Source organism: Coccinella septempunctata, chromosome 4, assembly GCF_907165205.1.
Source record: "Coccinella septempunctata chromosome 4, icCocSept1.1, whole genome shotgun sequence".
NCBI lineage: Eukaryota > Metazoa > Arthropoda > Insecta > Coleoptera > Coccinellidae > Coccinella > Coccinella septempunctata.
In genome coordinates this window covers 22,511,811-22,524,933 of record NC_058192.1, presented here as the reverse complement: position 1 = coordinate 22,524,933, position 13,123 = coordinate 22,511,811, and the positions used below count along the sequence as shown (strand labels likewise).

General features: G+C 34.2%; 1 protein-coding gene across 1 annotated transcript; it reads left to right on the top strand.

Moving 5' to 3' along the window:
- The first annotated feature begins 6,605 nt into the window (after positions 1 to 6,605).
- Positions 6,606 to 9,052, top strand: LOC123312524 (larval cuticle protein 1-like). Its single transcript, XM_044896984.1, has 2 exons — positions 6,606 to 6,733; positions 8,666 to 9,052. The coding sequence occupies exons 1-2, from the start codon at positions 6,606 to 6,608 to the stop codon at positions 9,021 to 9,023; spliced, it is 486 nt and encodes a 161-aa protein (XP_044752919.1). The 3' UTR covers positions 9,024 to 9,052.
- The last annotated feature ends 4,071 nt before the right edge of the window (positions 9,053 to 13,123 follow it).

Genomic DNA, 13,123 nt, shown 5'->3' with positions numbered 1-13,123 from the left:
TGTACATTTGACGTCATTTCATCTTTTATGTAATGTTTTATGTAAAACTTGAAATAAAGAAGATTTATCTATCTATCTATCTACATAAGCCTAGGTAAATTAGGTCGAAAAAGCCGTGCTTCCTAAAAACTGCTAACAAGCTGGAAAAAGGAAGTTTCAAAAGTTAGAACCAATTTTCTGTATGGCTTAACTTTTGGGTACCAAGAATCCTCTGAATTTGCACAATTTTCTATTTTTTCCGCAATTTCCCACTTCTTTTGTAGGAGAGGACATAGCTTTCCAAATGACATCAAAATCATTTGAATCACACGAATGGTACAGCCACAATCGATCGAAATTCTGTAATTTTTGCCTACTCAATTTAAAAGAAAGAAAAATTGGCTCACTCCTTGCATCTGTTTTTGTCCATACATAAACATTTTTTCAGTCCGAACGAGTGTGAGTTGTCATAAGCGCAACAAAACAAATATCACTTCTTCACGTCTCCAACAACACATCAGATTTTCTCAGGCAGGGACATGAAGACATAAAGACATTGGAAAAAATCCAGACTTACAGAAGGCTCTTCCTATTTTCATGGACCCCAACGCCACAGCTGTGAAAGTTACTGAGGTGCACAATGCATTGCTGCTTTCTACTCAGGTGTCACCAACAAAAGACTGAACTCTCCGAAGCCTGGCAAGTATGCCAGCCGCAGAAGCAGCTGCAGATAAGCAGTCTCCCATGGAATTGACAATTGGAGAAGAGCCCAGAGAAGAACTCATGGAAGTGAGGGAATACACTTCAATACGATCAGAAATAACAAAAATCCCATGAATAAGCAAGTGTATTTGATACACTGGAATCGATTATTTTGAAAGCCTATGAAAAAAGCACGAAATAAGTAAACAGACTAGCACCCAGTCATCTACATGGCGATACGCCCAGAGAAATATAAGTTCTCATAAGAGAAAATCGAAGACTAAGAAGAGTATATCGGATGAATAAAAACAAGATAAACAAAGGAAACCTCAACCGCCTTCGCCAAGTTTTGAAGAATGCCCTGAAAGACCTAAGAACAAGCAGATAGAACAAATAAACAAAACAAGAACTAAATACTTTTGATCATTCCGCATAGAGAATGCAAAAAAGTCTCAGAAGAAAACTAAAATTCCATCCCTTCACGGTGAAAAGGGGAATGGCTTATACCAATGAAGGCAGAAGCTTTGGCGGACTCGATCGAAAGAGAATCGAGAATAAATAACAGACCAGATGATGATAATGAAGATTTAGAGAAACTGGCCGAAGAAAATGAAAATAAAATGGAAATGGAATCACTTGCAGATGCTGAAATAGAAAACCCAACGTCACCAACTGAAAGCAAGGAGATAGTTATCAGAGAACTGAATCAGAGATGACATTAACATATGGAGTTGATGTCCTAACGTCCTGTTTCATAATCGAATTAAAAGTTACTTTAAGCTTAAAGCTTCCTTTAGTGTCATTTTAACGGCCGGTTTCATAATCAAACCTAAAGTCGCTTTAATTTTAAAGCTCCCTTCAACCCTACTAAAAATGACAGAAAAGGAAGCTTTAAGCTTAAAGTGACTTTAAATTTGATTATGAAACTGGACGTTAGTAGGGTTAAAGGTTAAAATTAAAGCAACTTTAAGTTCGATTATGAAACCGATTATGAAACCGGCCGTAAAATTGTGTATTTTATGCTTCATATATTTATTTTTTATTGTGAAATTTCAACCGAATTAGAAACATCAATGAGTCGACGAGCAATGAGTTTAGGATTCATTTTTGAAGATGAGATCGCTAAAGGAGTAGCCTCATCTTGTTTCCTCAGAACATGAGCTCCTACTAGAGGTTTCATGATTGAAACTACACTATTGCCTTTTTCCTTACGACAGCTATTTATTGAGTTCATAAGCTTTTCGCATTCTCCTTGAGATGAGGAATTTTGATAATCTTTATAAAAATTTTCGGTTCCATCTGACCAACCAGGAATGTTATTCTTCACGAAAACCTCTGGCAATGAACTTTTTAGCTGCAGATTTTACTACACCTACTAATCTGGAGTGTAAGAGGGACGAAACCATATTTTATGTTGCTAACAATTTTATTCGAAAAATTGATCCCCGTGTGTGTTTTTGAAATTTCAACATGATTTATTCAGACAGCAATATGAATAACATTATCAATATCGTTATCGATGAATCTCACTACGAATGAATTTGCTGACATCATGTGACTACAAAAACTGGAAAATGTATCTCTAAAACAGTTCAATGTTTTTTTTTAGTATAGGGGTACCTTTTTCATGTAATTTTTTTCGCTCCATCGAATGCTTCTATTTTTTCACCAAAACGAGTACAACGAAATTCATGACTTACTCTCTAAATCTCCCTTTATAACAATATCAGAAATGGCCAAGTGTAATAAAAGAATGTATTTCAACAACATACATTTATATGCACGAAATTTCAATCTGGAGGCATTCACCATTAAAAAGTAATGCGGAGAAATATACAGGGTTAGAACCATATAGAGGCTGACTATAGGAATATCGAAAACCGTTAAAAATATAGGGTGGCTTAAATTACAAAGAAATAGTACACCAGTATAATAGCTATATAGGATTGTGACTACACACCGAATTTCGTGTATTTCTCTGCAAAAACAAATGAGTTATGAATAAAAAATTATAATTGATTTTCAGGTTTTTCGAGATATCTTAGGAACCATCAGAGATATTTGGGAACTGTTTACACCCACCCACTCATCCTTAAATAACTCAACTTTTTCGCAATTTAAGCTACCCTGTATTTCTAACGGTTTTCGATATCCCTGTAGTAACCCCTCTAAAAAGTTCTAACCCTGTATTTTAATTTTATCAGCTTTGGAAAGATATATCTCCTTTAATATGAATTTTGGTTAGGAGTTTATTTATCAAACTATACTTATTTTTCAATGTATACTTTCACCCCCAGAAAGCTCGGTATACATTTTTGGCTCACCGTGTATAGCATGAAATATCTTCAACCAAAACAAGAGGCTACCTACTTATATAATTTCCCAGAATGCTACGCATGGGTAGAACACAGACAAATCGTGCGTTAATCATAAATTTTTCTGATATTAACGACAATATTTATTTTAATAACTAGTGTGCAAAGTTCATTTCTCTGCAAGCAGTCGGACCGTCGGACGAAAAGGGGATTTTGGAACGGTTTTTCGCAGGGCAGTGTTATAACATAACATGTCAAAGTCGACCGGCAGACGCTTGACGATATTACAATTTACAATCATCTACCATGAAACAAAGTACTTGTTATTATAATTATTTTCCATTTATTTTAAGCTGATATACAAATGAAGAAATTACGAGTATAAAATGAAACAGTTTCTCGGATTGCATAAAGTAGACTATACATCTGAATATTTGAATGAATAATATTTTGTCAACTCAAAAACCACGTGGGTAGACAAAATCAATATTTATTTTAGTAGGTGTTGGTGCAGACTATTCAATGCAATGTGAAAAATTCTTCAATCTTCAATCCTAATACTTATATCCATATTTAAGTTAAAAAAATTTAATATTATTTTGGTATCTTGTTAATGGTCAATCAAGCACAAACTACAACAGCAAAAACTTCCACCTGATAATAAAAAAGGTTGAACGCACGTAACAGTTGTTTCATACAAATTAGTGGCAATGATGGTAGGTAACTTCTTTCTGGACTTTTTTGAAGAAAGAAGAATAGATTCCTCTGCTCTATTGATTATATAATCTATGTCGAAGATTGCAACAGGATAATATTCCTTATGGAAGATGAATACTGAAAATGATAACTCCATTCAAAATTCGTGATGAAATTATATACCAACCTACATGCCTTATGTCTTAGCTATTGGATGATAATATTCAAAGACAAACGTCTGTGCATGTAATCATCAAGAATTTCTTCATTATTTGAAATGTCAGTATTCACCCATTTATAGTTGATTCATGAAGAGGAATCTTCATTCGTTATTGGGTGAGAATAAGTGGATTCGTCAAAATATGAAGTGCATTCTGACAGTAAGTAGAAAGTTTTGGGATACAATCTTTCAAAAAACAATGAGGTAACATTTGACTGTCGCACTTAGAGATACGCAGGGTCGCTCAAATGCTTCGTTACCAATTTATAGTGTACTTCTCAATAATCTCAATTGCCCCTACAACACAGTCTACTCGTCTATTCGTTAATTATTTTTTCCTCAATATTTCAAATAATTAGCACGAAAATCGAAATTTTATACTTACATAAATATTTTCAATAAATATTGTGAGTTGTGGAGATAATAATATAAGCAATATAAAGCGTTCAAAGAAACTCGTCGTCAACTAATCTTTGGAATTTTGAACTTTCATATTATGTGTCTAAACGTAGGTAATTTTCAGCTTTTATTGTACCATTTGGCCGACAAACAGTTAAGTTAGCGTTTTGGATTGTGATATTAAAAATATCATTAAATTATAAAGATAGTTTTTACAGACACATTCTTTATTGAATCCTACATCATCCATAGATGGCGAGAGGAAAAATTCAAATGATAAAGGTTTTAGAAAGTTTTGGAAAGACTATCAAAATGTAGGGTGCTTCCAGACAGTGACTCTAACGAGACAGTGGCGACTATTAGAAATTTAGCAAGAATATGGCGGCTTAGATTAGAAGCACAGATTTCAATGCTATCATCTATAATTCGGAATGCGGATTGGCTCACGTCACGTCACGTGACCAAATCCGCCATATTCTTGTTAAAACGATGAAAAACGAGACCACAATTGTCGCCACTGTCTCGTTAGAGTCACTCTAGCTTCCAGAACACTCAAACGATCACTAGAAGTTACGAATATCACAATATTATCCACTACCCTCGAAAAGATGGCAACACGTCTTTTTTCAAGTCTTTTTTCAATATCAGCAAGTTTCGAATTGTAGCGAATGGCGAGACATTTCGAGAAATTTTTTCAAGTGGAAATTCATTGAAAAAATCCTCTTACCTCGGAAAGTGAAAAACATAAATGAACAATTGTTCTTCACTGAAGAAGATTTTAAAAATTTCTGCCTTTCCGAACTGACAAGCTGAGTGAATTAAATTTGAATGAAAACCCCATATAAATCAGTTGTTTCTGACGTAACATATACCATTTCGCTTTTTGAACCGACCACTGGCGTGGAGCTACATTTTTCGTTCGAATATTTTTATAAAAAGTATCCAGCAATATAGTCTTTTTTGTACCGAATTAAAAGTCTATAGCAATGTATAGTTCGAAAGAATAAAGGGATACTATCGCAACTTTTATTCCAAAATAAGATAACTATTGTCCATGATATGAGAGAACAAGAGCAGAAAGTTTTGATAAATCATTGCCAGTAGAAGAGTTCGAAAATTGTATTACCAATATCAATTCATAAAAATTCTTGAAATAAATAATGAACTAAATAACGAAATAGAATATGAAGACTGTTCAAAACTTCCTCCGTTATGAGCGATATAAGTCGTAAACCTACATTCTCAACGTGCAATTGTATTTACAACTGAATTAGCATTGTTGAATTCGTTCACTTCGTTTAGAGAGCATTTATATTTCTTTAAGATCTTTGAAATGATGATATTTTATATAGGGTGTCCCATTTGAAGAAAAAGGGAAAATGATGCATTTTCAAAATGTAATAACACCGCTTTTGACGTCTCAGAAATGAACTGTTCATAAAAAAGGGCACAAAGACAGATATTCCTATTTTTTCGCCATTTGTGCTGGAAATTATCAATAAATCCGAAACGGGAAATCCGACAACCATAAAAATATATATATTTATATTTGATTCCATTTTCTTGAGCTCTATCCAAATGTCGAATGAATTATAGGGCGTTCCCTTTAAAAAAGACAACTTTATATTACCACTCTGTATACAAATGTGTTCGTCGTATTGTATTACTGAATTATTGAAGACTGATTTATCCAGAACAAATTTTACATCAAAGTTCTTTCGGTAGATTCTATAGTTTCGCATATATTAAAATTAAGGATGTTTTCTGGTGGACATCCTGTACATACTACCAAATTATTTCAATAATAATAATAATATGTGTAAACTTATCTGGCATTCTGGCAAAATCTGAAGCATCTACCTTATAATTTTGTCCAACTTGAAATAAATCGACAAAATTTTATGCTAGAGGGTGGAATTAAGACCATAATATAATTCCTCAAATTTCCGTAGCCAAATTGACGACCATTTTTTTGAACGCACGTTGATGTTTAATGTGCTTAGCAAATAAACATTTCATCACTCTATCGAATAATTAAGAAAGTACTCAAACAAAAATAAAGAGAAAACACAAAAAAAATTGAAATTGAGTCCGACATCAATTGGATTTACCTTCAGATTCAAAAGTTGCGAATAACATCAAAAATTTCGAATTTTGTTCCTATGATTTCAGTTTCTCCTTAATGTTTTTTGACCAAGAAAGAGAAGGCCAGTTGACGTTTCGAATGAGATTGAATACATGTTTGTTGAAAAGTACACTGGTAGACACTAAAAGTTCGGAGCTGATGAGATTTGATGCCTTCTTTTTTTCAGGTTTTATTTGCATTGGTCACTAGTGTTATGAGTGTGCCTGTCGTGAACGATGCTGACGCTACCATAACCAGTTATGATTATCAGCTGAAGGAAAATGGATACAGTTTCTCGTAAGTTAATTCTGCATTGGTACCGCGATTGATCGAAAATCTATCGACAACTTACCGATGCCGAATTCGATGGGGCGTTGTCGGCAATCTAATCAAACCCGAGAGTTTTCGTGTTAAAAAGATGTTCATATTCATACAGCGGTACAACGATCATCTGTGGTACAAATTTCCACTTACTCGACTATGAAAAGTAGATAGAAGGAGAACGATCGCCGTACGGCCGTACTAAAAATGTGTCTCCAAAAACGGGGAACATAGAAGTCGTTGCGATCGCTACGTTTATCGATAAGGGGTAAGGATTCAAGCGTCGATTTGAAATGAACAACCTTCATTTTATTTTAGGTTATGATGTGTCATCGTAGTTTTTACTGATGATTTTTCAAATACGTTTCTTCTAATCTATAATGAATATGAATTTTCTGATTTATATGCAATGAAATACAATTTACATTATAAAGGGGACCAAGTAATCAGCTTTATTCATTCATAATAAATGACGACATCAATGAAATCCAAAAGAAATCACTGATCAAAAAAATGATACCTTTATAATATGTTCATCATTGTTTATTGAAAACAGGATATATTAGTTGGTTTGATGTAATCTTCAAAATTATAATATATACATTCGCAGAGAGGAGTAGAACATATCAAGACAACAAAAGGTAGCAATCTCAGATTTATCACTTATTAAAGTAGATTCTGTTTCCAATACTCAGCTGAGAACCTTTATAGACCATATATTATGTTATGTCAACAAAATTCTTCAAGAATATCCACTTCTGAACCATGAAGTTTCATTGGTTGAATATTCTTATTCATAAGAGTTCACTTCTCACGAGGGATGACAATCTCGATTTCGTTTATAATGAGTCCATCATCTTTTTTGATATCTCCATCGCAAAAGTGCTCTTGACACACAAATTGATTCCGAATCGATTCTTGAAGTGAGGTTTTTTCCAATGTTCTCTCAAAAATGGATTCGGAGATTTTATCTCCTCTCCTTTTCTTTCCGATGCAAAAACACTCTCACACTAGCGCACGCTTCAACATTTCACCATGGTCATATGTTGTTCTCTTACCAAAAATCTACAATAATAATATTATTCCAATCATCTGTCACCAAGAAGACAGTTCACTCAGCCAACTTCAACTAGTTTGAATCAAAATTTCGTCATCCCATGATCGGCAGCGCCCCTATTGGCAATAACATGAACTACCCTATTGGTACATATTTTAGGGCACAAAAAATCTATGGTCTCAAAGCAGCGATCGTTCTCCTTCTCTCTACTGCGATGTAGAGAGGATATGGAAATAAAAAATGTTTATAGAAAGTGTACAATCAAACCTAAACATGACTATAGAAATCATAATATATAGACCAAGCAGATATAGCAAGGCAGGTGCAATTCAGTTCAAAGTCGATGAAGAGAATGATGACTTAGAAGATGGCAAGTCAAGCTGATTGAAACTCCCTCGTTAGCAGTTACATGGAATAGTAAATGGGTAGATAAAGAAGATTATTCAAATTAGCTGATGTTTGTGCGAAAACGTCGTTTATCTAATGATTAGACCCCACAGACACTATTTAGACTAGCTTGTTTCCTTTCACACCATCGCATGTCCGAAATGATCATTTTCCCACCGGAAAACAACCCGATCATACTTTTGGCGGAGATTATAGCTATCTGGCACATAAATCATCAGCTGTTTTGCTCATGAATGCGGTTCTGTTTTTTTTCTCCTCGATATCACTTAAATCCGAGTCTAATGACTAAAGGCGGCGTTTAGACTTCTGGTTTCGCCAACTGCATTAACCTCGAGATTCTACAGTACCTATTCACATATAAAACTTTTTTCTTGATCATCACAAAATTCATTTTCATATGCAAGTTTTTTTTTACAAGTTTAAAACATCTGTCTATTTTTCAGTTATTCAACCAGCAATGGAATCACAAGGCAAGAAAATGCGGTTATAATCGGTGATCCGAATAGGATGAACGACGATAACCAAATTATTAGAGTGAATGGATTCTATTCCTACACCGATAAGGATAACAATGTGTATCGAGTAGACTATGTAGCAGACGAGAATGGTTACAGGGTACTTGAAAAGGCACCACCTTCTGAGCCTTCTGGAGGTTTTGGGGCTCCTGGTTTTGCGTCTTCTGCAGGTTCTGCACCTTTTGCAGGTCCTATCTCTCAAAGTTTTGGTGGATCACAGTCCTACAGCCCCGAAGAACCAAAACCTATATCATCAGCAGCCTTAGCTTCTCTTGGTGGATCATGAATTTGAGCAATAATTATTTTCAATTTTGTACAAGGACTGTTAACGTCATTAAAACGCGATACATTTTTTAATTAGTTTATATAAGTATTGCGTATTTTATAATTTTCCTTCGAAGCATAAGATACATGAAATATTTGCGGAATTTCCATAAATCATTCATAAACACTAAAGAATCTTTTTTCTCTCAATAATGATCATCTACATCTACATCTGCAATCTTCATCGACATCTACATCTCTTTTGTTATGATGAGAATCACGTATGGATTTTTCTTTATTCGTGGCTTTCGTTTTTATCTGAATCATCTGTTATACATCTGTTCTTTAAGAAAAAATTGGTATAATTAACGTTGTTTTTCTATTTTTTTTAACACATCAACCGAGTACTTGACCGTTGGTATCGATTAGTTGTTACAGGCTTCAGATGGCATTAAAATCCGTATAATACTTTTTATTGCTAAACCTGCTTTTATCTTGTTTGGACGCTCAAGTTTGATTTGATTTGAACCTCCAGTAGCTTATGTTAATGAGGCAGGTCGGCAACGAAGTACAACAGCTGCTCAAGATCTCCGTTTGATCATCAATGCTAGGAGGAATTCCATTCTGCATCCCCGTTGAAAAGTGAGGTCGGTGTTTATATACGGATGAGTCTATGTATATGACGATCCCAACGGGATATCTATTGGATGTCTGCTATGGACGTCCGAATTTATTTCAAAATTATGTCATTTGTGCCTCCCTCGGATGTCCATAGAACGTCCCATAGATGTCCGTAATGTCAAAAAAAAACGTCCTATGTTTGTCTGCAGGGCAACTTTGTGACAATAGGGATACTATTGAAAAGATGAACTGGCCAGCTTACTCTCCAGAAATGAATTCCATCGAGCATGTCTAGGCAGAGCTGTCTAGAAAATTGTCATCCCTAAAACTACCGATTTATAATCTGCAGGGTGATCCTAAATTTGAGGTACAAACAAAAAGAGAACATTCCTTGACTAATTTTGAAAAAAAAAATGTCTCAGGAACCTGGGACGATTCGTTTTCGAAATACAGGGTGTTAGTTTTTCTCTTACAGGTATTTACACTTCACAAGATATTCAACTGAATTTGTTTTAGTTTGTCAAAACTAACAATGAATTTATTCAACACAGCTCACCAACTGAATTTTTAGGATGATTTGGATTTTTCGGTTTTGCGACAATCGTTCAAAATTTTTTTCTCGAAATCTGTTGAATGGATTCTATTCCTATACCGATAAGGATAACAATGTGTAGGTATCGAGCAGAATATGTAGCAGACGAGAATGGTTACAGATATCATCACCAAAGGCAGCACCCTATGAACCTTCCTATGACACATACGCTCAAGGAGGACAGGCCTACACCCCTCAAGAACCAAAACCCATATCGTATGCAGCCTCTCTGGGTGGATCATAAAAGTTTCAGCAACAATTATTTTCAGTTTTGTAAAGAACAGATTTAAATGAATAAAACGCGGAACATGTTTTCTATTTTTCTCTCAGTTTACATAACCTTCATGTAGGTAACTAAAGTTTTTCATTTTATAATTTATCCAGAAAATAGTGAAGTAGTTCCTTTCACCACCCTTCACAACTATCATGCGTTCGTCGCTTCGCCAAAAATTACCTGAAATATTTAAGGAATTTTCATTAATCATTAATGAAGATTAGAAATTCTCAAACCCCACTTTTTTTTTCGCTTTATAATTTCATGAGCACCTGCACGTTTATCGATATCAAAATCTATTCACAATTTCAAATATACAGGGTGATTTTTTTAAGTGTTTCATTAGAAGTTTTCGAGGAAGGAATTGTAATACAGATTCAAGATTTTGGATTTTCGTTTTAGAGAACATGAACTTTAATTGCAAAATATTTTCAAGCGGAATCTACTTCCGGTTTCACCGGAAACGAATGTAACTTCGTTATTTCAAATGCAACGCCCTGTATATTTTTACATATTCGAATTCTTCGTTTAATTTTACACTGATTTGATGTATGATATGTGCAACCACTCAAGCGGTTTTTGAATTATAACCTGATTATCAAATTTTTTGAAAAAAAGGTTGTCACAGATTAGTGTCCATATCTTCAAAATCCCTCATTATAAGAATTTCTTTTTGCGAAAGTAGAACAAAAGAAAGAACGCTGATACTGTTTCTTGTATAACTTATGAGGAAATATTATACAGGGTGTCTGAAAAAGGGCCCCAAACTGAGCCTCGATAAAACTATGAAATCTCACTTTTTTCAAATGGCAACCCTATAATTTTGTAATTCCAATCGATTGCCGTCAAAAACTACTTAGAGTGTCCCCAACATTCCATGCCTCTAAAATCAGTAATTTCGCCGTAATTGAATAAAATTCGAATTTCGGGAATAAATCAAGGTTTCTTAGTCTAACCATAGATTTATTAGGATAGAAATTTTCAAGAAGGCTATGTCTGTTCATTTATAATGCATTTTTGAGAACTGTCATTTATACTTGTTTGATTAATCGGGCACTATGCATAATCGGAATTACAGTAACAGTGATGTATTAAATATGTTCTTCATTTACGGTGACTGTAACAAAATATTAGAAAGGGCAGTCAGAACTTTCAACGAAAGAAACCCACATTTACCACCTTTAACAAAATCAAAGTTCAGGAGGTATCAAAACAATTTTCTCCGTAGTGGAAGCATTAACCCAACACGGAATCGTGTGAAAACAGTAACAGGTAATGAAGAACTTTGATTTTGTTAAAGGTGGTAAATGTGGTTTTCTTTCGTTGAAAGTTCTGACTGCCCTTTCTAATATTTTGTTACAGTCACCGTAAATGAAGAACATATTTAATACATCACTGTTACTGTAATTCTGATTATGCATAGTACCCGATTAATCAAACAAGTATAAATGACAGTTCTCAAAAATGCATTATAAATGAACAGACACAGCCTTCTTGAAAATTTCTATCCTAATAAATCTATGGTAAGACTTGCAATTAAAGTTCATGTTCTCTAAAACGAAAATCCAAAATCTTGAATCTGTATTACAATTCCTTCCTCGAAAACTTCTAATGAAACACTTAAAAAAATCACCCTGTATATGTAGAATCTTTCTGACCGATAAGTAGAGTTTGTTTTAATGATAATAATGCACTATGCAAGAGTTGGCGATAAAATACGAACTTCTAATGTCAAAAAATGTCATTACCTACAATTAACCATAGATTAATAAAACATAGAGAATTTTATTGGAAAAAGTGTGCATCATAAGCAGGATTCTCACGAAATATAACCCGCAATAGACCTGACTTCATATTACTGAATGCAAATGAGAATAGAGCCTTATTCCTTGAAGTCGTCATTCCAAATAACAAACTACCAGATAGTCATATCGAAAAGATTTCGAAATACAGAGATCTAGAGGAACAAAGCAGGAGATAATGGGAAAGAAAGATGAAAGATGGTAAGACCATCCCTCTTGTCGTTTCAACAGACCTGATACTGAAGAAACTACCAGAGAATTTGAAGAAACTTCAATTGGACGAGAATATCAATGGAGTCATACATTTTTACCCTTTCTTATACTTAAAACACCTTTTTTATTCGACCACAAAGTTGGAAGGTTGTAAGTATATCCGTCAAGAAACATTTTTCTTAATATTTTTTATCCTACAATAGGATTGTGAGTTGTTGACCATAAATTCTGGGACAATATTTGAATTCACAATTTTTGAATACAGGATTTCATTACACAGGGTGTAAATGTAGAAAGTAGTGAGGCAGGCAAACACAGACTCGCCATGGAAACTGACACTCTTATTCTCTTCATGAAGTAATAGAGTATTATCTACTCAAAAATTTCATTATTAGAGAAAATTCATATAAATTTTAGTGCAGACTATCAATGCAATGTGAGAATGTTTTCTCCTATTAATCGTAATTCCCCTATTTCAATCATATTTCAGTGGTAATGGTAAATCAAGGATAAACTAGGAACGCAGACACTTCTCTTTCTGTGAAATCATGCAAAGGTTTGAACGCTAGTAGCAAAAGCATTGTTCATAAGCGAAGTACCTTTCAGCACTCAAAACCTCA